At 42.0% G+C, this 25,322-nt stretch overlaps 1 protein-coding gene across 1 annotated transcript in view; it reads right to left on the reverse strand.

The window, feature by feature from the left end:
• LOC104255936 (cytochrome c oxidase assembly protein COX16 homolog, mitochondrial) overlaps positions 1 to 24,522 on the reverse strand; it is a 51,414-nt gene extending 26,892 nt beyond the window's left edge. The window contains exons 1-2 of the mRNA XM_059819263.1: positions 24,463 to 24,522; positions 10,342 to 10,419 (exon numbers count right to left, since the gene is read on the reverse strand). Coding sequence (XP_059675246.1) covers positions 10,342 to 10,419; positions 24,463 to 24,522 — 138 coding nt within the window. The remainder of the gene's footprint in view (positions 1 to 10,341; positions 10,420 to 24,462) is intronic.
• Positions 24,523 to 25,322: the final 800 nt, after the last annotated feature.

Consider the following 25,322-nt stretch of genomic DNA (forward strand, 5'->3'; position numbering starts at 1 on the left):
ACGTCATCACATCCAGATTTAATGAGACTGTCCCAACTTTTAACAACCACATTGTGATTTTGAGACCGCATACCTGTTTCAGGTTATTAAATAGAAGTCTTATGGTATTGACAGGTCTCCTGATTTCATCAGAACAGGCCAGATGGCCTTGGCCCCATTTTTTTCAACTTGATACAAGATGGGATGAAAGGGCAGGTATGGGCAATACCTTATCTCCAGGTTGTTCTACAGTGCTTTAAGCTGTTTGTGGTGACAATAAGCAGTGGGTCTAGGCGGATCCAATCACTGGAAACTATTCAAAAGCATACAACAGTGTCAGCCTCAGAATGCAGCAACAAAAATCTTAGTGAACCCCAGACTGACTCGGTATTAGCCTTTTACAGAAAAATGGTAGTTAGTATGCTAAACTGAAAGGATGGCTGAAAAATGAAAACATACACCTCTGTCTGGTATCACAGAAAATTCACTAAGCAGCTGTTTAGAGACAGTGGGGAAGTCATCTGAGCCCAAGCAAAATGGATTAGGTTTTGCTGAAATCAGTGCAAAAACATGAACCCAACACTAGCAGCTGAACCTCAAAAATGTTCCAGAATAGCATGGATAAAGAGCTCATTTCCATACAATCACTCTGGACTGAACTGAAACAAGAGAGAAAACGGATGTCTGAAACAGCTGGTACCACCACAATACAGAGTATGAAAAGCTCTGCTACCCTTTCATTTCTGTGCCATATTGCAGGACTGAAATTACTACCTTGGATAATTCTGAACCATGGTCAAAAGATGTAACAAGTTCCAAATTCTCCCCGCCAACAGAAACAAAGACACTATAAGGGTACCTGCTTAGCCATCAATCAGGAGCCAGGCTGCCTCACTTAACATCCAATTTTAAAACCCTCCACTAAGCAGGCCATGCTTGAAAGCAAGGTCTGCTTTAAATTTAGCAAAATGCACTTCATTACATAAAGATAAATGGCAAAAACTTTTTTTTCCCCCTATAAGCAATCATAAATGTATGCCTCTCACATTCTCTAAAGCACCAAACAACATTTCAGTGTATTATTTTCTTAATTTTTGGAGGACCTAGGGCCAAGCTCGTTAATGAATTTAGTCTTTGGAAATCAACTAAATCTACTTCCACAAGGAAATTAACCAACGTTTGTCTTCATTAGACTTGAGACTCAGGCCAACCTGACCTGCTTAAGGAAAAAAAAGAAGAAAACAATAATCACCAACATCAATCCCCTGCCACACCGTGCTTGTCTAATTAGCTTACTGAAACCAATTAAACGCATGAAGATGCATTTATAAATAAATAAATGCTAAAAGGCTAGATGAGAAGACTTAATTATTCTTCCAAGTTCAGTGACAGATGCTAAAATGATTCCATATTCCCTCTCTGACAAGTTTAGAAAGGGTACCCTTCCCATCCAAAAAATTCCACCAGACACCAATTAAAGATATTTTGATTTGATTTTGTTCACACTCAAATCAAACAGGATCTTTTTAATACAACCGCCTATGAAATCATGGAGGAAACTCTCCAGAATCACATAATACCTCAGATACAAACAATGGATTAAGTAAGAGTTCCTCTACCTTCAAGCCATCTGCTAGTTTGCCAATGAAGCTCCAGGGAAAGGAGGCTTCATCTCACCTGATTCTAGCCAGCAAAACCACTACGATCGTCAGCAAAACCACTACGATGAACTTCCGGAGGGCAGACTTCAGCCTGTTCAGGACACTGATTGAGAGAGTCCCTTGGGAGACAGTCCTGAAGGGCAAAGGGGTCCAGGAAGGCTGGACATTCTTCAAGAAGGAATTCTTAAAGGCGCAGGAGCAGGCAGTCCCCATGTGCCATAAGAAGAGCCGGCGGGGAAGACGACGGGCCTGGCTGAACGAGGAGCTTTTGCTGGGACTCAGGAAAAAGAGGCAAGTTTATCATCTTTGGAAGAAGGGACAGGCAACTGAAGAAGATTAAGAGGATCTCATTAGGTCATGCAGAGAGGGAATTAGAAAGGCAAAAGCCCAGCTAGAGCTCGATCTGGCCACGGTCGTAAGGGATAACAAAAAAAGTTTCTATAAATACATTAACAACAAGAAGAGAGCCAAGGAGAATCTCTATCCTTTACTGGATGTGGGAGGGAACATTGTCAACAAGGATGAGGAAAAGGCTGCGGTACTTAATGCCTTCTTTGCCTCAGTCTTTAATAGCCAGACCAGGCATCCTCAGGGTATTCAGTCCCCTGAGCTGGAAGACAAGGATGGAGAGCAAAATAAACCCCCCATGATCCCGGAGGAAGCAGTAAACAACCTGGTATGCCACCTGGACACTCACAAGTCTATGGGGCCTGATGGCATCCACCCAAGGGTACTGAGGGAGCTGGTGGAGGAGCTTGCCAAGCCACTCTCCATCATTTATCAACAGTCCTGGTTAACAGGGGAGGTCCCGGACGACTGGAGGCTTGTCAACGTGACACCCATCTACAGGAAGGGCCAGAAGGAGGATCCAGGGAGCTACAGGCCTATCAGCCTGACCTTGGTGCCGGGGGAGATTATGGAGACGTTCATCTTGAGGGCACTCACAGGGCACGTGCAGGATAACCAAGGGATCAGGCCCAGCCAGCACGGGTTCATGAAGGGCAGGTCCTGCTTGACCAACCTGATCTCCTTCTATGACCAGGTGACCTGCCTAGAGGATGAGGGGAAGGCTGTGGATGTTGTCTACCTGGACTTTAGTAAAGCCTTCGACACTGTCTCCCACAGTATTCTCCTGGAGAAGCTGGCGACTCGTGGCTCAGACAGGTGCACTCTTCGCTGGGTTAAAACCTGGCTGGACGGCCGAGCCCAGAGAGTTGTGGTGAATGGAGTGAAATCCAGTTGGTGGCCGGTCACAAGCAGAGTCCCCCAGGGCTCAGTTTTGGGGCCGGTCTTGTTTAATATATTTATCGATGATCTAGATGAGGGGATTGAGCGCTCACTCAGCAAGTCTGCAGATGACACCACGTTAGGCGGGAGTGTTGATCTGCTGGAGGGTCGGAAGGCTCTGCAGAGGGATCTGGACAGGCTGGATCGATGGGCGGAAGCCAACTGTATGAGGTTCAAGTGCCGGGTCCTGCACTTTGGTCACAACAACCCCATGCAATGCTACAGGCTTGGGGACGAGTGGCTGGAAAGCTGCCCCGCAGAAAAGGACCTGGGGGTGTTGATTGACAGCCGGCTGAATATGAGCCAGCAGTGTGCCCAGGTGGCCAAGAAGGCCAATGGCATCCTGGCCTGTATCAGAAATAGTGTGGCCAGTAGGAATAGGGAGGAGATCGTGCCCCTGTACTCGGTGCTGGTGAGGCCGCACCTCAAATACTGTGTTCAGTTTTGGGCCCCACACTACAAGAAGGACATTGAGGTGCTGGAGCGTGTCCAGAGAAGGGCAACAAAGCTGGTGAGGGGTCTGGAGCACAAGTCTGATGAGGAGCGGCTGAGGGAACTGGGGTTGTTCAGTCTGCAGAAGAGGAGGCTGAGGGGAGACCTCATCGCTCTCTACAACTACCTGAAAGGGGGTTGCAGAGAGGTGGGTGTTGGTCTCTTCTCCCAAGTGACTAGTGACAGGACAGGAGGAAATGGCCTCAAGTTGCACCAGGGGAGGTTTAGGCTGGATATTAGGAAAAATTTCTTTACTAGGAGAGTGGTGAGACACTGGAATAAGCTACCCAGGGAGGTGGTGGGGTCACCATCACTGGAGGTGATCAAGGAACGTGTGGAGGAGGCATTGTGGGACATGGTTTAATGGGCATGGTGGTGTTGGGTGATGGTTGGACTTGATGCTCTTACAGGTCTTTTCCAACCTTAGTGATTCTGTGACCTGGGCTGGCAGTAATAGTGTTAAGTCCATTACTCCATTAGAACAAAATACACCACCATGGGCTTGCCAGTCCAGTTCAATCACAGGGACTTGGCCTATCCAGATTACTCCTTGCAATGGCAAAGTCAGTCAAGTTTTGGTCAGACTTACTATCTTTGGGAACACCAAGGTGTAATATGATTTCAAGCAAGGATGCTTATCCATTAAGAACTGCAATAAAAATACCTTGCGATTTTCAGTCTGTTGAACAATCTGGGGAAAGACAGTGAAAAACACACCTTTACATCCAGCTACAATACTGTTTGCCATCTCAGTTAAATTCTTAGTATCTTTGATAGCTTTGCAAATAGAGCAAATACTGTTTCTAACCCAGATGCAGGTGCTCAAATAAGATAAACAAGACAGCTTGCATAAAGCACCTCTACCTTGCACTAGTAGCTCGCAATATGTTTATCTATGGGGACAACCTGCTGACATTCCACAACTATAAGCAAAAAATAGCATTATTTGTGTAATTTTAAATGCTAAGACATATGCAGAAGTTTAGGTGATTCTGTTTTAAAGTCTTCACCTCATATGAAATACATTATTTAAAGGAAGAAAATGATGTGACATAGAAACAGGACAGATTGTTCAGAAACCATACTAACTTTACAATAACCTTTTACATTAAATTTAATTCTGTAATGCTTCTTTTTCGGGGAAAAAAAACCAAAACAAACCAAAAAACCCCAAACAAAACTTCTGTTGGGGCACAGAAATTGTATCCAGGTGGAGTTCATAGGCAGGTAAAATAGAAGCAATAACCAACAGACAATTTCAGTTGTAATACTTCAGGGCATGCCTATGTGTGGAACTCCTGTAGACATACCTGAGCTAGTTTACATAATGACAGCCATGTGAATGTGCCAGGCAGCAACAGAGCATAGTCTTGTCCAGTCACTCACAAATTTATTCCCCTTTTTGGGTGGATGTTGCAACCTCATTTAAACACTGTGCTGCTGCAGTTGTCGCTATCTCAACAGTTTGAAACAAACCGCAGGATGTCTGTGAACCAGAGTAATTTTTCAACTGCAACACAAAAGCATTCTAATAGGCAGATACCACTTACTTCTCACCTATCCACTTAGAATAATGAGAAAATGCTGGACTGATTTCCTGGACCCTCCTGAGGCAAATACCAGTTATGTTCTCCCCTAATATAAAGGTCTCATGGAAACTTGTCAGTTTTCTGCTCCTGTTTCCTCCTAAACTATTTCACCCTAACCCAAAACACTTGAACTAATGGATCTCACCTGAGGAAATATTTTTTTAAATACTCATTTGAATTTAAATAATTCCTTCTATTTGAATTAATTAACCTTCCTGTTCCCTATGTAAAGTAGAGCGGCATGAATTATCTTCCTTTTACAGACTGAGAAAGTGAGACTCACTAAAATTCAGTGACTTGCTCACGGGCAAGAGAGGAGCTCCATGGTAGAGGAGGGAACTGAAGCAAGAACCTGAACAACATGGAAATAAAATTTCCAACGAGATCAGTAGAAGTTATTTAAATCACATGCTGCTGTGGATCCCCTGACACCCATTCATGAGCTGCAAGACATGATGTTAAAGGACAACACCAGGGAGGCACCAATAATATTCTAAAACTGTAATACTGAGTATAACCAACCAGACAGTCAACACACTTAAATCGCTATCAAGCCCAATTAGGCGAACAGCTGTAAACCAGTAAAATGTCGGAGTGTCATAAGTCATCGTGTTAGCCTTCTTTTCTCTTCCACTCCTCATTCTTTTCATTTTCAAAGGACGGCGAAGCCTCCAGGATAATCCTCTACGCACCATATGTGCTCTTCTTCCCAACTCTGAGGTCTAGGATTATAAAATGAAAGCTGAGATCCTCACAGTTATATAATTTCACGAGTTAGGACTTCAAGACATCAAGTAAATGCAATAAATGAGAATTGACAATGGCAACACCAACACCTTGCAGGTGTCTATAAGCCGTGTCTCATGGGTTACTACATGCCAGTCAATTGGTCAAAAAGATTAGGTAAGGAACTCAAACGCTGCCATTCCCTTTACAGAAACTTTAAAGGCAATCTACTCTGTCTGCATAAAGAAAGCTTTACATTCCTAGCATGCTTACTAATGAGTATGCTTACTAATGAGTATGCTTCACACCACCACCATCACTCCTTTTATACTCTTCCTGGGTTTACAGTTTTATTGCTCATAGAGGATGGTGCTCTGAAAGGACAGGTCATGTATTTTCATTTTCAACTGGAGTTCAGCTCTAGAGTGCCATGCAATGGTCATACATATTTTAATGCACAACAGCTGATTCAAGGGTAAAACTCATGTAGGAGAAAAGATTGAACTTCTTTCTTTTTGACTCTTCCCTCCCTCTACTTTCTGCCTCAGTAAGACAGAAAACATTATTATTCTCATTTTTTAGCATTCTACTTTGGGGTGCACTCACTTTGCATAGGACAAAGGAAAAGTGAACAGGATTTACACAGTTTATAAACACTAAAGAAGTCTGTAAACTCAACACTAAAGTAACACTGTCATACATAACTCACAACAGGAACTATTTCCAGACTTCAAACGCTAATTGATGTTTTGTTTCCTGACAAAATGGCCTAGAGATTCTAGCTTTCCTAGACATGCTTCTGCTGCATGTTACCCTGGAGGAACTTGCTCAATCCTATCCCATCCCCATACTCTGAGAACCTGCCTCGCAATACTACTTCTTCAACAAAGCCATTTTGGAGCTTACAAACTCTACTTTATTAGTCTAAATGGTTTGCTGATGGCCTAAAAGCCTAGATTTTCCCAGGTAGTTAATATGTTGCTTCTCTTCAACCCTCTGCAGTAACTATTAGCCAATAGTACACACCATTCCACATGTCCAAGATTCTTAAATCCAAAATGAGATCTGACTCAGCAAGTCTCTACCATGCTTTGAATGACAACAATGGGCACACAGTAAATAAAAATAATTTATTATAATACACTTGAAAGGAAACATTTTCTGTATATTTAACAGAAGTCACATTTTCTGTAAAAAAACTCCTTAAATAAGCATCTCTATTCAATTACATACACCACGAGAAGTAAGACAAAGAAAGAGCCTCGTTTTCCATTTAAGAATAAAGGTGTTTGGCACGATGCCTATACAAACCTACTCATTTCTTCTCCATTAATTCCACATGATTTTCCCGTAAGCATACCTGGTTTTCTATAACCAATTTTGATTTGCATAAATTCTTGCCAGAAAAGAAACAATTACCTAACCTAATGATTTCTCCATTAATGGACATTTTGGCAACAATAGATAATGGAGAAATCCTTGATTAGTTTCAGGAGAATTCTGACTAGCATAAACAGGTATTTACATCAGTAAGAATCTCAGCGTAAGTTCGCTTTAAATGCAGAACATTCAGTGTGCTGAGGGAATATGACTGATTTAGGTATCCTGAGTAAATTAAGGTGCACCCAAAATGTTTTTTTCCTTTTGCAAGAGACAGGCATATACAAAGCCCTGATATCCAAAGATGCTATTCTGAATGGATAAAACATCTGTTCTTAAGATGCTAATAGCCCCTCCCCAACTGCAGCTCTAGCCCCTGTCTCTCTATCCTACACATCGGCTGAGCCTTAGCCCAAGATCCCAAGCCACGGCCCAAATGAACAAGAGGACAGAATTCCTTTTGCAGCCCCTTCCCAGCCCCACTCCAGCTACAACTCTAGGCTGTGTCTCTCTCCCAACCCTAATCCCAGCCCGAGCCCAATGCATCACCACCAAACCATACTCCTCCAAAAGTCCAAACCACCACTTTCTCTTGAATTTTAATTCCTTTCTTCAAAAGCCAGTTTGACATTAATAACATAGGCATTATCACTAATGCAGATTTTGCTCATTAAGCCACCAAAAGAAAGTGGCAGTTAACGCCCTAGTCACTGAAACAGACACTAGTTCTACTGTAATGCTTCCTTTGAAATACCACTGTCAACTGAGAAATTCCCTACTAATGTGGTTTCCCTCTCAGCACAACAAGAATGGTTATACTGAAAAAGGAAAAGGACAAATACTTTTGAAGGGAAGGCATCATAGTTCAGCATTTGAAATGTAATAGAGATATACCACAAAAGGATCATCTAAGTCCTGTCTACTTTGCAGTTGAATTAACAAGAAAACAAAGTTTAGGAGTCATGCTTGCAAAAGGGGGCATACTATAGTTTGCACATCCTTAAAACATGATCAAAAAAGATAGGCACTCAGGTATTACAAATCCTAGCCTACTTTTGGATGGGTTGCTTAACTTTTTACAACCTCCATTTTTTCAGTAGTAAAATGGAAATAATAATCCTACCTTTTCTGACAGTAAGGCTATGAAGCTTAATTTATTTAAATTCTGTGAAAGTCTTCTGAGCTTCTTGTATAAAAAGTGTTATTTAATTAAATATTGTTATTATTGCAAAGTAATATATGCAACTTGCAGCTGGAATAATAACTGCCCAACCCCCCAAAGGAGTGCTTGTCCCTGCATAAGGACTTATGCTAGTCCAAGTGTGTTACATGAGAAAACCATATTCTACTCCAACACAAAAACATTTTAATCAGTGAAAAATTAAACAGATGTTATGACCATCAGGATTTTTAATAGCATTTTTAAATTACTTAGATTAAGGTTCTTTTCCTGAGCTTCATGTACATTTTAAACTAGGTTTGTTTCTCTTTATCAGTTAAAATACATTCTCATCTCTTTTGACATCTTATTTAATGAGTTAGAATGGTTCTTAACTCTATTTTTGTGGACATAGAAACAGAAACTAATGGAACACATTGCTTTGATTTGTCTGTCTACAAACGAGCCCAAAGTTGGTGTTGCTAGTTCTCAGCCAATACTGCATTGTTTTTTATTTAAATTTCATCTATTCTTAAATAAAATCATAATGAAAAGAAAAAGAAAAACACAGAAGAGATGCTGCAGCCTTAAGTAATACCAGTTAGAGCAGAATCCAGATGTCCTCTTTTAGCTTTTCAGAGCTTAAGAACTCCAGGGTGTAGTAGCTTCCCCTCAGAGCTTTCATGTACTACTGTCTGATTCGATGATGCTTCACTTGACTGTAAATGCCGGGACAAGGAGCCTCATAGATCTGAACAAGCACAACTATTACCAGTTTTTTTTCCCTGGGCTGTGGTCACAGTGCAGATCATGGAGGCCAAATGTAATTAACTGAGTATGAATCTGACTAAAAAACTGACAGAAAAAAAACAGGCAAATTCTTGCCCCTGTTGTGATCCCCATCTGGTTGGAGAAAAACTTCAAGGCTCCAAGTAGTCCTAAAAGCCCAGGACTAATAGAAAATAACTACCCAGAAGACAGCACTGAAGAAAAGATTTGTAAGATTATTCTCCCCTCTCTATGGGCTATGTCAAATACGGGACTGAGCAGAAGTGGGCCACATGGTGCTTCAAAGGCCGCAGCTAGGTATGCAACACAAGGAGCAAAGAGGAATGATTAAAGTAATTTAGATGGCCCACAGCAAGAGTCTAAAACAAAACATGGCAGTCTCCAAACTCTCAACAGTTCGGGATCTCAAAGATTTGACCACAGTGGAAAGCCACACTGTCCAGAGTCCTAAACAAGTATTTTTTATATGAAGTGCCATATAGTCTTTAAAAAACCTTCATGACACCTGCAAGTCAGCAGCACTGAGAGCAGAAAGCCTCTCTGCATTGCAATGGCAGACCTGCATATTACAAATTTAGGGAAAGCAAGCCTATATTACTTTCTGCTGAACTGACATGCTCCTTTCAGATCATTTCCTATACAGATTGGAACTAGCGTTACCCTTGGAGGTGTAAGTAGCACTAGTAAGCAAGCTATTTCCCTCATGCAGAAGGTTTCCAGTTTGTTGAAAGAAAGGCTTCTTCCATATAGTACATTCTGACATACCGAGTAAAGACTAGCTCCTGTTTCTTTCACAGAGCTTAAAGAACAGGATGTAGCACTATGATAAGGGTATCTGTTTACCTCAGCCAATGCAAAGCCAAGCCACAAAAAACATCTAACATTATATACTCAATGCCAAGTATTGTTTGAAAACAGAACCTCTTAAAATATCAGTTTTCTTAGTCTAAATCAGATCCAGTATCTTTGTAATAACCTCCTTCTAGATGTGCTACACTTCTTTCTCGGGATTGAGAATTGCCACTTATAATCAACCAAAGGAACAAAATTTTTCTATTAGTTACGTTGATCCATTTCACAGATGGTAAAAGAATTCATCATCATGTCAGCCCCTTTATTGTTACCTACACTACTCACTGCCTAAGAGCCTCAGCTGTAGCCCAGAGCCCCGTGGTGAACGACAAATCCCTATTACTAATAATTTGCTTGTCTTGGCAACCCTTTAGAAGAGAGCACATATGCAAAATGAATGAAAAGTAAAGAAAACCATTTCAACTACCTTGCCATGGAGTTTGTGGACATCATATCTTATTTGAGCAAATTCACGGAGTCCAAAAGATCCTCCAACAAGATACAGCTGAAAAATGAAAACAGACATGTTAGGCCTACTATGAAAAAGAACACTTTGCATACTGACCCAATTCATTTACCAAGGAACCCTACTATTCTTCCAACAGAAACACCAGGAACTGAAGAAAATAATCAATTGGAAGATATGTATAGGAAGAAGCGGGAGTATATGTAAAGTCAGAGCCTTCTTCCACTCTCTGGGCCTGGATTTCACAAATTTCCTCCCTCATACAAAGACAGCTGCTTCATGACTCACATTTTCTAGGGACTTGCTCTCCTCTTACCCCTTCTTTTCCCTCCCCATATGGCTTCCTGACATAACTGCAGCAAAGGAACCTTCACCTCACCACCACAGGATTTATTCTAATCATTTTCAAACTCTCTGGAGAAGTAACAATGCCACATTGACTTACTCTGATGTCTGTGGGCAAGAGATCTAATTAAGCTTCTCAACAGAGCAGCTGATTGGAGCTGTGGGTCAATGATACATTATCACACAGGCTAAGAAATCATATCCAGCACATCTGCACTTTTATTACCGCTGCCTTAGTTGTCTTGCAATTCCCTCCACACCTGTGAAGCTTATGAACAAGAATAATAAAGGGGGAAATGGGGGGGAAAACCCCTTCATATCTACATTAAGAAATCATTAAATTATTCTTTCTTATGACAAGGGGATATAAAAAAACTACCTATGTATTTTTACCATTAAAAACAGACCGACCAACCAAAAGATCACGTATTGTTAACAAACACCATTAAGGACATGAAAATTAGCGTAGGAATCTAGCTACTCTTGGAAGAATCAGGCCTCTTGCTCCTGCTCTGACCTGACAGACTCTGTCTGCTGTTCTCTGTTAAGGCAGATGCACAGGAGGCCAAAAGGCTCCACATCTAGAGATGCACATCTAAGGAAGGTGGGAGCATGAGCAAGCTCTAAAGACCTGAGTGAAAAAAAAAAAACCAAACCAAACCAAACCCAACACCACCCTATTTTATCACACCACACTGCTGTTACAGTCCTTCATTACAGGCTGTTGCTGCACTGGTAAATGTTTTCTACACAATGCTGGCTGATTTCTTGCTACATATTAGGTTTGCAGCGATGGCCTGTGTCCAAGAATTGTTATAATTATGCTGCACAGGTAGTCAAAACATACGTTCTTTCCAAAAAGTATGCCATCTGAAGTTCAGGTCACTGCGGCCACAAAGCCATATTCATTCAATTTAAATTTAATCAACAAAAAAAAGCCTTCTACATTTATTCCTCCTCAAAATTACAGGACTATGCGATTTCCCATCAAGCAGCTAAAACTACTCACAACCATGTGAACACACTCCCCACACACACTTAGATGCTGGTACGTTACAGACTGGTACCCAGGAACCAACACGCTCTGTTCACAGAACGGGGAACCCTTCACCTATAGCCAGGAGTTATAGGCTCCACAGTCTTTCTGGCCTGGCCGTTTCAATAAGCCTAAGAATCTAGCTGTAATTAGAAACAAATAGACCAAAATTTTGTGATAAGAAACATCCAGCTGCTAGGCCACAGAACTGATTTCAGAAAGCCAATCAGAAAATCATCATGTGGTAGCAAGTTAACTTTCAGTGACTAGAAATTTGACCCACCAAAAATTGGATGGCACCATACTTGTATCTTAACTGTTCAAGGAATTAATGATGCTCTTGCAAATATTGATTCATCAAAATACACAACAGAAAAAAAGGTATTCATATAAAGGGGAAAAAAAAAAGTCTTCCTCATGTGTCAGTATTTTGGTAAGAAAGAATAACAGGAAACAGAAAATAAAGCATTCAAAATAGTTAAAAAGAACCTGAAAAATATTCCAGATTTATTCAAACAAAGCAGAAGATTTGTCAGCTGAAGATATGGTAGCACATAATGCTGAAAGTTTCAAGGTTGATTTATCTTACGATGAAACATCAGTTAGGCTGAGTCAAAGCACACTGATGCTGTAAGAAATTACAAATGCCACTGAAATATTACACAGTGTAATGTTGGAAGGTTAGGATTAAGATTAAATAATTTTCAAAAGCACAGAACGCACACAAAAACATAAATAACGTTTACAATTTTACTTGACAGATGTTCTAAAGAACCAAATGTGATGTCTAAAACTTCACTGCAAAACCAGACCAGAATCAGTCATATTCGGCACTTATTTAATCAACCCACAGAATGTCAATACAGTTAGCTGACAACCCTGAGCATGAATTGCCTTGATCTACACAAGCCAGAGCAGCAATGGACAGCTATTCAGTCAATTAGATTCTTGAAAACTGTGTTCAAAAGCCAATAAAAGAAGGTATAAATGAATTTATGCAACTATAATAGCATTAAAGGTAGTAAAGGACTCAGTGACTGACAATGCATTGAGTCAAAATATTAGTCTTGGTTTAAGTGCTTCCTTTCTCTTTTTTGCATTATGAGGGAAGAAGTCCTCACTACCTTCACTTAACTTAACTGTATTTAAAGGGAAGAATGCATACATACAGACAACAACAAAGCATCAAGTCACCAGTCAAAATAATTAGAAGTGGGACAAGACTCAAGTTAAAAATTCCAGCAACATTATCAGCTTGTTGGCTTGGAGATTCTTTATCTCTCACATACATTTCTAGCGTCCTAATTTGTAAAATAGAGATAATCTCTACATTCCTTGCAAAACACTCTTCAGTTAAAAAGCACTACAATGGATGAATTTGGTCAACGTAAGCCAAGGGCAACAGCAAAGTCTGGTATGTTCGATCTACTAGTCCAGACATAAAAGACAGTAGAAGCTATTCAGGATGCCATATAAATAAAAGTTAGGCTGGCAATATTTTAATGAAGTCAGGCTCAAGTTCACTCTCCAGTTAACTGAAAGGGGAAAAGTAATGCCCACTATAATGAAAATTAAGATATATTTTTCTTCATTCCAATTTTAGAATAATACAGATACTTAACTGACATTTTATAATGTTAAGGCATTGGCACCTGAAGGGTACTCAAGTTCGAAAGTTCAAATATACCTGCACTCTTTCATTGTAGAGGGGACTATTCATTTTATACGCTTCAGAATGTGGAGCAAAAAAACATTATTATGCAGTAAACATCGTCTGTGTAGTTACTTGAATGCATTCAGCAGATTGATGAAACGGTAATAACTTCTCACTTTTTCCTTTACACCTGAAGTTTACCTTAAGAAGGCAAAAATCATAAAACATACTACTTAGCCAGCACTTAACACCAAAGCAAACAGCTTAACAGCACTGCTAGCACAACCCTCCCATTAAAGACCTCACATTGGATTATTCCTTTATATTTCAGTGAGTACACAGAAAACCCCTACAATGTTGTAATGTTATTATGCATGCATGGAAGACTTGCATGTTGCAAAACAAAATGAAAGATAGGATGTGACATAAGAGCACCATCTGTCACATACACTCAGCAACCTCAATAAATGTTTTATGTAAAAAAATGACAGAAAATTCTCTTTAATAACATTCTTTTAAAAATTCTATTTGTTCACTTCTTCACTGGGAAGTATGTTATGCAATCAGTTATGGATAGCATCAGACTGATCCTTTGAATCACAGAATCATAGAATCGTTTAGGTTGGAAAAGACCTTTAAGATCATCAAGTCCACCACTAAACCATGTCCCTAAGTCTATTAAATACCTCCAGGGATGGTGACTCAACCACCTCCCTGGGCAGCCTGTTCCAATGGCTGACAACCCTTGCAGTGAAGAAATTTCTCCTAATATGCAATCTAAACCTCCCCTGACACAACTTGAGGCCATTTCCTCTAGTCCTGTCACTAGTCACTTGGGAGAAGAGACCAACACCCACCTCTCTGCAACCTCCTTTCAGGTAATTGTAGAGAGCGATGAGGTCTCCCCTCAGCCTCCTCTTCTGCAGACTGAACAACCCCAGTTCCCTCAGCCGCTCCTCATCAGACTTGTGCTCCAGACCCCTCACCAGCTTTGTTGCCCTTCTCTGGACATGCTCCAGCACCTCAATGTCCTTCTTGTGGTGAGGGGCCCAAAACTGAACACAGTATTTGAGGTGCGGCCTCACCAGCACCGAGTACAGGGGCACGATCACCTCCCTACTCCTGATGGCCACGCTATTTCTGATACAAGCCAGGATGCTGTTGGCCTTCTTGGCCACCTGGGCACACTGCTGGCTCATATTCAGCCGGCTGTCAATCAACACCCCCAGGTCCTTTTCTGCGGGGCAGCTTTCCAGCCACTCGTCCCCAAGCCTGTAGCGTTGCATGGGGTTGTTGTGACCAAAGTGCAGGACCCGGCACTTGGCCTTGTTGAACCTCATACAGTTGGCCTCAGCCCATCAATCCAGCCTGTCCAGATCCCTCTGCAGAGCCTTCCTACCCTCCAGCAGATCAACACACCCGCCTAACGTGGTGTCATCTGCAAACTTACCGAGGGAGCGCTCAATGCCCTTGTATAGATCATTGATAAAGATATTAAACAAGACCTGCCCCAGTACCGAGCCCCGGGGAACACCACTTGTGACCAGCCACCAACTGGATTTCACTCCATTCATCGCAACCCTTTGGCCCGGCCATCCAGCCAGTGTTTTACTCAGGGAAGCGTGCACTGGTCCAAGCCATGAGCAGCCAGTTTCTCCAGGAGAATGCTGTGGGAAACAGTGTCAAAGGCTTTACTAAAGTCTAGGTGGACAACATCCACAGCCTTTCCCTTGTCCACTAAGCAGGTCACTTTGACATAGAAGGAGATCAGGTTGATCAAGCTTGACCTGCCTTTCATAAACCCGTGCTGACTGGGCCTGATCGCCTGGTTGTCCTGTACATGCCATGTGATGGCACTCAAGATGATCTGTGCCATAATCTCCCCCAGCACCAAAGTCAGGCTGACAGGCCTGTAGTTCCCCGGATCCTCCTTCCAGCCCTTGAAATGCAGCTCAGGATGGGAAATACTTGTATTTGTCACCAACTACAGTGAGATGCTCACTAAGGACTCATACCAGCAGAAGAACTTGGGACTTAGAGCAGATCCCTACTTTTTTAGTTTCCTGCATAATCTAAACCAGCCATCTTCAGTTCCTTGCGTTAACAAAATAACAAGAAAGTATTTCTCTGGCAGCACCAGCAATTTGCTGTATTACAGGCGTCCCTGTTGTTAGAGAAAGCCATTCCTGCTGTAGTGCCAACTGTGAAAGCCAGATTACAAAATGACATTTGTCAGAAATCCCTAAATTAACCAAACAGATTATGCAGTGGTAGAAAATGTTATGATACATAACACTGGAGAAGGAACATGATAATTTTCTAACCTCTTCTTCAAGACTGCTGCTGCAAAACCCTCCAGCTATTCATCAGGAGCTACAAAACTAGAACAGTCATGTGAATGATTTTGTTTTAGTTTGCAGTGATCACAGTAAAAGGGTTTTGGGGTTTCCTTTTTAAAGAACTGCCGTATGTGCAGTGCAGGACTGGTGAAAGATGGCAATTTGACAGCCCAGAAGACCGAAGTCTCTTATTTGTTCCCTAAATAAAATAGCAAAGGGCAAACTGCCAGTCCCAGAAAAGACCCAGGCAAGTCATCTTAACCTGAAGCGCCCCCCTCTGCCAGCTCTAACTCTCAAGAGTTTATTTCCCACACCCATTCCAGCACTTGGTTCTAACGCTGAGACTGCCGAGAAGTGAGAAAAACAGTGCAGAAGTTTCTTCTCAGAAACTTACTAAATCCTCTCCCCACCCTCCATGGGAGCAGAAGAGGGTCTACCTTTTCTTCTTGTCTGCAACAAATGGAAATCATTTGTAGTTCAGATGAGAGGCCTCCTTTGGGGGAAAACAGAAATCAAAACTATGCATCCCTTAGTAGTTATTTCATTCAAAAGCATGACAAAGTAAGAGAATGCACTGACTTAATACTAATACCAGAATTCACAAATTGTAGAAAGACTGAACTACATTACATTCAAAAATGGATGAAATACGCCAGTAGATGACTGCCTGGATGCCATGCTGGCAACCTGGGACAGCTGCTGGTATGAACTGGAGTCAGTCGTAACTGACTGATAAAGCAGAACGGTGTGGTTTTCACAGCATGTAGTACTCTGGGCAGAATATTAAACTTCACCCAAGGTATCAGGTTAATTGGCTCAGTATAGAGTATGTTCAAAGCAATGATTTTAAAGATTGCAAATATGAATGGCTACAGGCCAGAGTACAACAAAAACTGTCCATATCCTTTCAATGCTACTATTCAGTATCTTAGGAATAAAACAAAACCTTTGTTTATTAAAATGTCCATTTCATAACAGGTTGGAAAGCACAGAAAATGCATTTAATAGAAACCAATCTGAGAACAATGCAGAAGAGACAGAAACCCATATGTTCCTCCACATAAGCATTAGTGAAAAAGGGCATTTTCAGCCACAGCGTTGTCATTTTGCATTACACACATTGCTTGGGCTGGTGAGATGACAAGGGAATTTCATTCAGCAGCTGCAGCTGTTTGAAAATCAAGTCTGCCCTGGTGGTCAAGCTGCAGTTTCTGAACACCACCTTCTCTTTCTTCATAAGCTTCTAAAAGCCAAAATTCTGATTCCTTATTAAAATTATCATTCCCATTACTCACAGGTTCAAATCTAGCCAAAGTACACTACAATGAGAAACTGTTTACATCTCACCGCTACGTGGTGTTCTTGTGATGTATTAGCCCCAGCTCAAAACAGCAATAAGCTGAAACCTGCATTAAAGAACATCAAAAGAAACCACTACTAGTCAAGTAATACTTCCCTACTGACAACACTGGACAGGGGATAAAGATTAAACGTACTATAGAGTACATCTTTACCTTCGCCACCCCTTGAGGAAGGTAGAGACTTAGAGCAGGACAAAACACACGAAGCTGAAAACAGGCAAGTCTGTACTTATGTTCCTGTTCTGAGGCTCAACACTGAACCTCAGTTCCCCTGAGTGCCGGATTAGTCCATTCTAACAGCATTAAACAATGCAAATACACTCTTTATGTTTTAAAATGAAACAGAGGGCAAGTCTGGAATACTGAAGAGTGCCTATTTGTTTGTCTAACATTTATCTGGAAAACAGTACTCAAAGATTAAGAATCAAAAGAAAAGTTTAAGGTGTTGATTCAAAAGATGAGCTCAGAAATTTTAAGGCCTGACAGTCAACTGAAAGATGGAAGTCAGCTAATTCAGACAGCACAAACAAGTCCACAGAAGCCCATTCAGCTTGAACACACTGGCTTCCACTCTGGCACAACCAGTTCCAGGGGGTGGTTTTGTCTCCACACTCTGCTGTGGATTCAAACACGCACAGATGAACAGGAGATGCAAAGCAAAAGCGCAGCAGAAGTCGAAGACACATCTCATCGTAAGCTTAGAGACCCAATATTTATAATACAAGTCATTGAAGCATAAAAGCAACACTCTGTGATTCACTGATTTGGAGCAACCATTTTAAAATTCTAAAAACAGTTTTGCATTTATTGCTTTTCTAGGCTACAAATGCAATACTTGTGACTTTTCCAGGCAATCACAATTTATCTACAAATATTAGAAGTCAGAATTCTCTTCTCATGGGTAAATGTTAACTTCTATTCATCTCTCAAAAGCATATTAACATTCAAATCAACTGTTCTGCATTTGCCAAATGTCATTGTAAAGTTACATGAAGTAACAGATATTAATAAAAGTCCTGCAATTCAATATTATGAATTGTTCAAGGCGATAATGTGAATGATGTTAACAATAACACTGACATATGTTAAAGTGAAAAATGCTGATTGTAGTAATCCCTTTTCAAACAATATCAGAAGATAATGTAATAACAGTTTCTACACATAGAGACTGATGGCAACAGTACATCTCAGAAACATGATTATTCCTGAGAATTTTCCACATTGCTCAGCGTTCATCATCTTTTATGGGCAGATCCTCCAGAATCCATGGGAAAAAGTGTGCCTTGTATTCAGCATACCCCAGGACTCAGAATTCAGCAGCTTTTTATGAAATTAATTAGGAATGTTGTATTTCAAGAAATCTTTGGAAACTTAGTTATTTAAATGATAAAAACATAGCTTCCCTACCCATTAACCCTGTTAAAACTTTCACTTTGAGTGACTCACAGCACAATAAAATACCATTTCACAATATCTGCAAAACATTTCTGAGCATCAGTCATGGCTTCCAGATGTCCCTGACCTCACCAGTGAACAAAACTAATCCACAGACATGTAATTTCATGTCCTGATGACTGGGAAAGGTTTTTTGGTTTGGTTTGGTTTGTCAAAAAGGTTGAGAGACAACTGGTTCATTAACAAGGGCCTGAGATGCTACTGACCTTCTGTAATGGTGCCTGGAAGCACTGACCACATTGCTGCAGCATTGTTAGGGACTCTTGCTGATCTGACCTTTTTTCTTGTCCTGTACTTGACATGCATGCTTGGGGTCTGTTTACGAAGTGTTTATCAAAGCAAACTTGCACTGTTCAAGGCAGCAATGTAGATGGCATTGTAGTATAGTCTGTGTGCATAAACACTGATGGAAATAGATTTTAGAAACATGTTTATGCACAGAAAAATCTTTCACTGTTCCAAGCTATCCCCGTCTTCTCTTTTGGCAACACTAGGCACAGCATGTAAAACACCAAAGACAAGATCCAGGAGGAGAAGCAAAGCACTTGTAAAAGTACAGTCATTACAGGATGAGGAAAAAAAAAACCAGAAAAATGAGAAGTCAAAATCTACAGTTATAGATATGGAGAATGCTGCAACATACTGCAAATTCGAAACTTGCAGTACTACACATATAGTGCAATATACCTATTTCAGGTGTGCAATAAAAATCACCAAATGAGCCACAGACTGTATTTTCTATCTGCTAAGATGCCACTTCAGATCCTCAGAATTTATTTTTTCCCTTGTTACATGTTGACAGCAGAACTGGAACTGCATCTATACATTCATTTTGCAACTTAGAGAGTACGAAAGATCCTTGTCTAGAATCGGACAGAGAGAGAACCACAAACACAAGTTTTTGAAAGTGGCATGAGTGTATGAAATAATGGGTTTTTTAACGTGTTTTAAAACTGTTACTGCCATGCAATTTTGAAATCCAAACATGTTTCCTCAATGACCTAGAATCACCATTTATACTTGTCTGAAAAAATAACTTCCAGCAATCTTCAAACATTCTAACTGCACTAGAGAAGTAACCTTATGTGTTCAGTGTCTCATAAGAAAGGCATGACATTGGATCCACTAGCTGTAATACCAAAAAGCCTTGTTCTCTCAAGATCTTACAGAAGCGTCACGGCAACAATAGGACATGGATAGACACATCCCTTTTGGTCAGGTAGAATTGATTGTGGAATATAAAGCAGCAGTGACTGAAGCTCTTCTTCTATAACAGAACCAAGTATCCTGAAGACTTGTAAGTTAAGCTTCATGTGATAAGGAAAGAGTTCCCATTATCATGATAGGAAACGGAGATGTCAATATAGCTGACAAAGAAGATTGTCACCACAGAGGTGGCACAGCCCTCCATCATAACAGCAAATTTTACAGATATATCTGTAAGGTTGCTGGAGGTCATCCCAACACCTACACAGATGTTACCATCTTTACGAATGCTTTAGGACTACTCACCCTGTAGCACTCAAGCTGTTAAGATATTCCATGCCAGGTTACATCACTCTCTCCTGCATGCTTAGCAGTTTATGCCACGCAGAGATATCTTATCTGTGAAGTTTACAGAGTTAAAGGAAGCATTCATAAAGCAATGTTTCCTGCAGGTTTAATTCCTACCCCCCACAGTCTTGTCGGTGCTCACAAAGAAACACCCATCTTCTGAGAAAATATGATGGAAAACTGTGATTTACACGTCTTACTCTGAAAGCTGTTGTCAGTTTGAGGCTTAGAGATCAACCAAGAAAATTCCTTCTGCACTGAAATACTCAAACAGCCCCAAGCCCAAAAGAACAAAGGATCAAGACAATTTACACTAAAAAGTAAGAAATATTTTTAATATATATTTGTGCATGAGTGTGTATAATGAGACACTCATCTGTCTTTGAATTATGATCTCTTTAACCTTGGAGCCTTTAGAAAAAGTGGCACAGGGATTTTTCATTCAACTATGCAGTGTAAGAAGGGAAGATATGAAACCTGTTTGATTTTTTTCCCCCCCTGTAAAAAAAGCAAATATGGTACTGATGAAAAGTCCAGTAATACTGACAAATAAAGTCCTGTACCTGTCTGGTGAAAAAACTGATGTACAGGATGCAAGAATCTAACAGAAACCTTTGGTTTCAGTATTATCAACAAAGTCAGCAGAATTTAAAGGGTTACGAAGGCATGCTCCTTCTCATTCTGTGCATAGATTCAGTGTCTTTTTTGCTGTAATTGATCTTTTAGCACAATTCTGTTCAGCTTCAGAGATGCTTTCAGAGTTCAATAGGCAGCTGGGGAACTGACAAGAATTGCGTGACTTTTCTTTTTTCTTACTCCTTGGGAAGCCTTTGGGCAACAACACAGAAACATTCTGAAATATTCACAGGGGAGAATAATTTTAAGGCAGGAAGACATGAAACCCTGGAAAGAAATATAACAGAATATTTCTCTATATAATATTGTCTCTGGAGGAAAGAGCTCTGCAGTAACAGAAATGGAATGAAATTAAGCAGTACAAAGTCAAAGAAACCAGCCTCAAAAAATTCTGCTATGACCTATGGCAAATCATGTAAAAACACTAGGAGGGCCAAACGGACAACCACAGGTCTACCTTGCCCTGGGAGGCTGAAGTCCTAGCTAGCTCCAGCACCGAAGCAGAACTGAGATAATCTACATCATTGCTGCCAGGTGGTTGTTCAACCTCTCCTTAAAAACCCTAAGTATGTATCACGAGTGTTCTTTCCTAACAAAGAGTAATATTTTCCTAACATCTGATCTAAAGCTCATTTATTTTGGTACTTCTTTCCCAAGCTATGCAAAGCAATCACTGTTCTCAATATGTGACGTACAGAACTTCTCAGACTTTTCTAAAATAAACTAAGTCAATTCCTTCAAGCATTCCTTAAAGGTGGAATATCTGCTGTATCTTTTATGTTGCGCTCCTCTAGACTTTACAGTTTGTCGTCATCATCTCTACAATGGCACCACAAAGCTGGAAAATTACTTCAGCTGAGGACTTTGAGGAGACTGGAAGAGTCCTATTCCATGTTTTACTCTACTTTTGACAAGTTTCTGTGTCTTATAATGACATTTCTGTTTTTTCACAATATTACAGCCGGCATTATTTCTGCAGGACCCACCCTACCTGAGATACTCTTCAACTTGGAAGGCACCTGATAACTACATTTTGTAGTACTTTTTTCAATCCTTTGAGAACACAAATGACGATAAGCAGCTTATCTTTGCCATACTTTCTCTGAAGTACAATTCTCACGGGGAAGGTAATGTAGAAAGCTTTATCAAAGTCAAGATCTTGTGTATCAGTTGCACCTCCTCACCTACTATACCAGTCAACCTATCAAATATAAAATCTGATGTATTTATTATTCAAAAGCAATGGTGACTTTTTTCTCCACCAGGTCACCACCTCTAAGTATCTATAATTTAATCATGTAATATTTTCCCCAAACCTTTTACGGAGTTAAAATTGAGCTGGAGAGTACTAAACTGCCTGGGTTCCCCTCATTTTGAAAGAGAAGTAGCAAATGTCAAATAAACATAAACAACAGGACTGTGACCTAAAACTATATTCAATGTTAAACATCTAAGAAAGCTGTTATTAAACCAAAGAATAATGTCAGAGCACTCAAAAAATGACATGAAAAATTGGAAAGCAAAATAAATTCAGTCTAAGCATGAAAGCAGCAAAGTTCTGGACAGACTTTTAGGCATACAAGCATGCAGCAGGATATCTAAACAGCTGTAACACTATGCTTGATCACTTTATGAAAGGTGCTATATGAAGAGGTTGTCTGCAATAGCAGGGAGTGGAGTTGCTGATGCAAATGATTCATACAGTGGTGTTATTATCACACTGGTTTGTTGGTCTGTTTGGGTTTTTTAAATCTGTTTTGATTTCTTACAAAGGTCTTCATCAATATTTTGATAAAAGATACTTCAGCGTATTCAGTTGCACTAATATTTTCACCTAATGTCCTTACTCCAGAACCTCTGTAATATCACTTCAAAAGAAATGGCCTTAAACTTTTTTAACTCTAACAAGTGTCACTGTCCTTCTTTGGGCCACCCCATTTTTCTGAGGCATGCTACTGAATATTTGAGGAGGATGACACTAATGTCTCTAGTAACGTTATGAAAATGTTGGAATTATCCTTTGCCCTGCTCTTTATTCACTTGAAATTTGCTTACTTTTTCTAAACCAATAGTATATATGGAAAATGAGACATTAATTGCATAAACAGAAACCACACTGTCCTGGCTGCTGCTTTTCTCTTCCTTCCTGAATTTTCATCTGTAAGCGCATCTGAGTTGTTTAATTTTTCCTCTAACGCTCACAGGTACTTAGGATAGGCAAGTGCAATCTACTGTGCTGTCCATCTTATAGTTTTGGTTTATTCCTTTGACTATATTGACCTTTTCTAACCTTGAATGAAGGGTTAAATCACTGACGGTCCCTGGCTGAGACCCTACTGTGATACATAAAAGCTTTACTTGCATAGTTTTAATTATTTGCTGAGCAGAGTTGATAATAGGATGTTTCAAGACGTGTAACTCCCTTCCTGGCAAGATCAAATGGGCCTTGAGGTAGCTCGTTATGCCTCCTGAGTATATCATTGATAACAGGGACTCGAGACGTTTGTGTCAAGATAAGCGCCAAAGAACTAGTTCAAACTGACCCTTTTGTAACATTCCGAGGCCAAAGGATGGATGAGCCAATTCCATGACCATGTATGGACAACGGAAACCCAAAGTTCAACTAGCGGACAGTGTGAGGAAGACTATGAACGACCACCGGAGGGTGAAAAGACCCTAACCCTAATTTTACTGCGCATGCTTGGACTATGCAAATGAATTCCGGGAACTCATCCACATAAGACCGCCCTTTTTAGAAATCTGATGAATATGTATGATTTTTCTGTATATGAACTGAGGTGCTTTGCTAACCCATTGGAGCACTCGTGGTGGACAAATCCCCAGTGCTGCCCAGCGCTGTATTAAAGAATGCCTGCTTAATAACAAACTAATTGTTATTGAGTTATTCATCTCGGAAAACCGTCCCGATCGCGGGCTCGGTACCGACTTTGTTGTTTCAACCTCAACTATTCTAATACACACGCTTCATCTACCACTTTGAGCACAACTGTAACTATAACCTATCAACTCATTTAACTCAAATTCTTTCCATTTATTTACACGTACAAACTATCAGACCAACACTGCCACTGCGGTTTAAAATCCAATGAAAAGCTAAAGAAAGTTAGACAAACACGTAAGCAGTGTTTTAAAGAAAAAACGCCAAAATGCATTTCTCTCACCTTTCGGTTAGGAATATCTTTAAAAGCATGCTTTACAACCCTGTCCCTCACCTCCAAGGCCACGGCCGAACCTGCGGGCAGAGGGAGCCACGGCTCAGGCCCCCCCTCCACCTCCTCTCCGGGCACACACCACTCCCCTACGGGGCAAGAGCGGCAGACAGAAGCACCGTCCATCAGCTGACACAAATAGCCCCCCCCCCCCCCCGCCCCCGCCACCACAAAATCATCGGCCGTTGTCCCCTCGACACCAACGGAGACCCCCCCCGCGGTGCGCCGGCCCCACGCCGCCTCCCCGCCCCGCCAGCGCAGGGCAGGACTCCGCAGGCGCAGACGGCCCGGGCCGTGCCCTGGCGGGGCCAGACCGCCGTCCCTCGGGCAGCGGCGCGACCGCGGCATCCCCGCAGCCCGCTCGCCCCCACGGGGTGCCGCCGGGGTGGGGCCCGGCGTGGCACCGGCCCGCCCCCAAGCCGCGCCTCCTCCCCGGTGCCGGTGCACACACCCCCCCCCCCGCACTGCTCACCAACAGGGGGACCCCGAAGGTCATCGTGCGGCCCCTCCACAGCTTCCGGAGCCTCTCCATCCCTCTCCCTCCCCATAGGCCGCGGGCGGTGCCCCCCCGCCTCCGGCCCGGCCTCAGCGCTTCCGGCGGGGCGCGGGTCCGCCCGCCACAGCGGCCCCCTCCGCCGCGGCAACGCGCCCGGGGAAACGGCGTTCCGCTGTGGTGTCTGCGTCCCGCGCTCCCTTCTGCGCTCCCGTGGGATACTTGGCAGAAGGCGGTGGCGCGGGCAGAGCGGAGCCCGGCATCCAGCCAGCCTCCAGCTGTGCGGCGCGGCCGGGCTTAGCGAGCCCTTACCCCCGTTCCTCCAGACACAGCTGGTCACCGGTGGAAATAACCCAGGCGAGGTGCTGCGGCCAGGCCGGGCGAGCCGGGCGCTTTGCCTGACATGGCTGCTGTGGCCTGGTTACCAGCTATGAAGCCGCAGGGTGCTTCTGGGTTATACACACGCACACGTGTATCGCAAAAGCTCTTTGAGTTTACAGACGTTTGTCGAACGTACTCAACCGGTATGCTGGTGCCAGACTGGCTTGTGAATGGTTCCATCCACCCCACTGGCACTCCTGAGGAGAAATGTTAGTTGGGGAGCGTGTCCCCATGTCCTACACCCGCTGTAGCCAAGTTGCTTAGGTTATATATAGCTGCCACTGTACCTGTGGGAAGAAAAGGATGGGGCTGGAGCCATGCTGTCACCTGCACAAGCATGCAGCTAGGGTTAAAGGCCGGGGGATGCCCGTAACAGCGTCTGTGTGCTGAGAGGGGAATCGAGGCTTAAGATGATCTGGCTCCACAGCTGCCAAACCTGGGCTGTCCTGAAGCCCCTC

The sequence above is a fragment of the Gavia stellata genome, chromosome 7 (assembly GCF_030936135.1).
Source record: "Gavia stellata isolate bGavSte3 chromosome 7, bGavSte3.hap2, whole genome shotgun sequence".
NCBI lineage: Eukaryota > Metazoa > Chordata > Aves > Gaviiformes > Gaviidae > Gavia > Gavia stellata.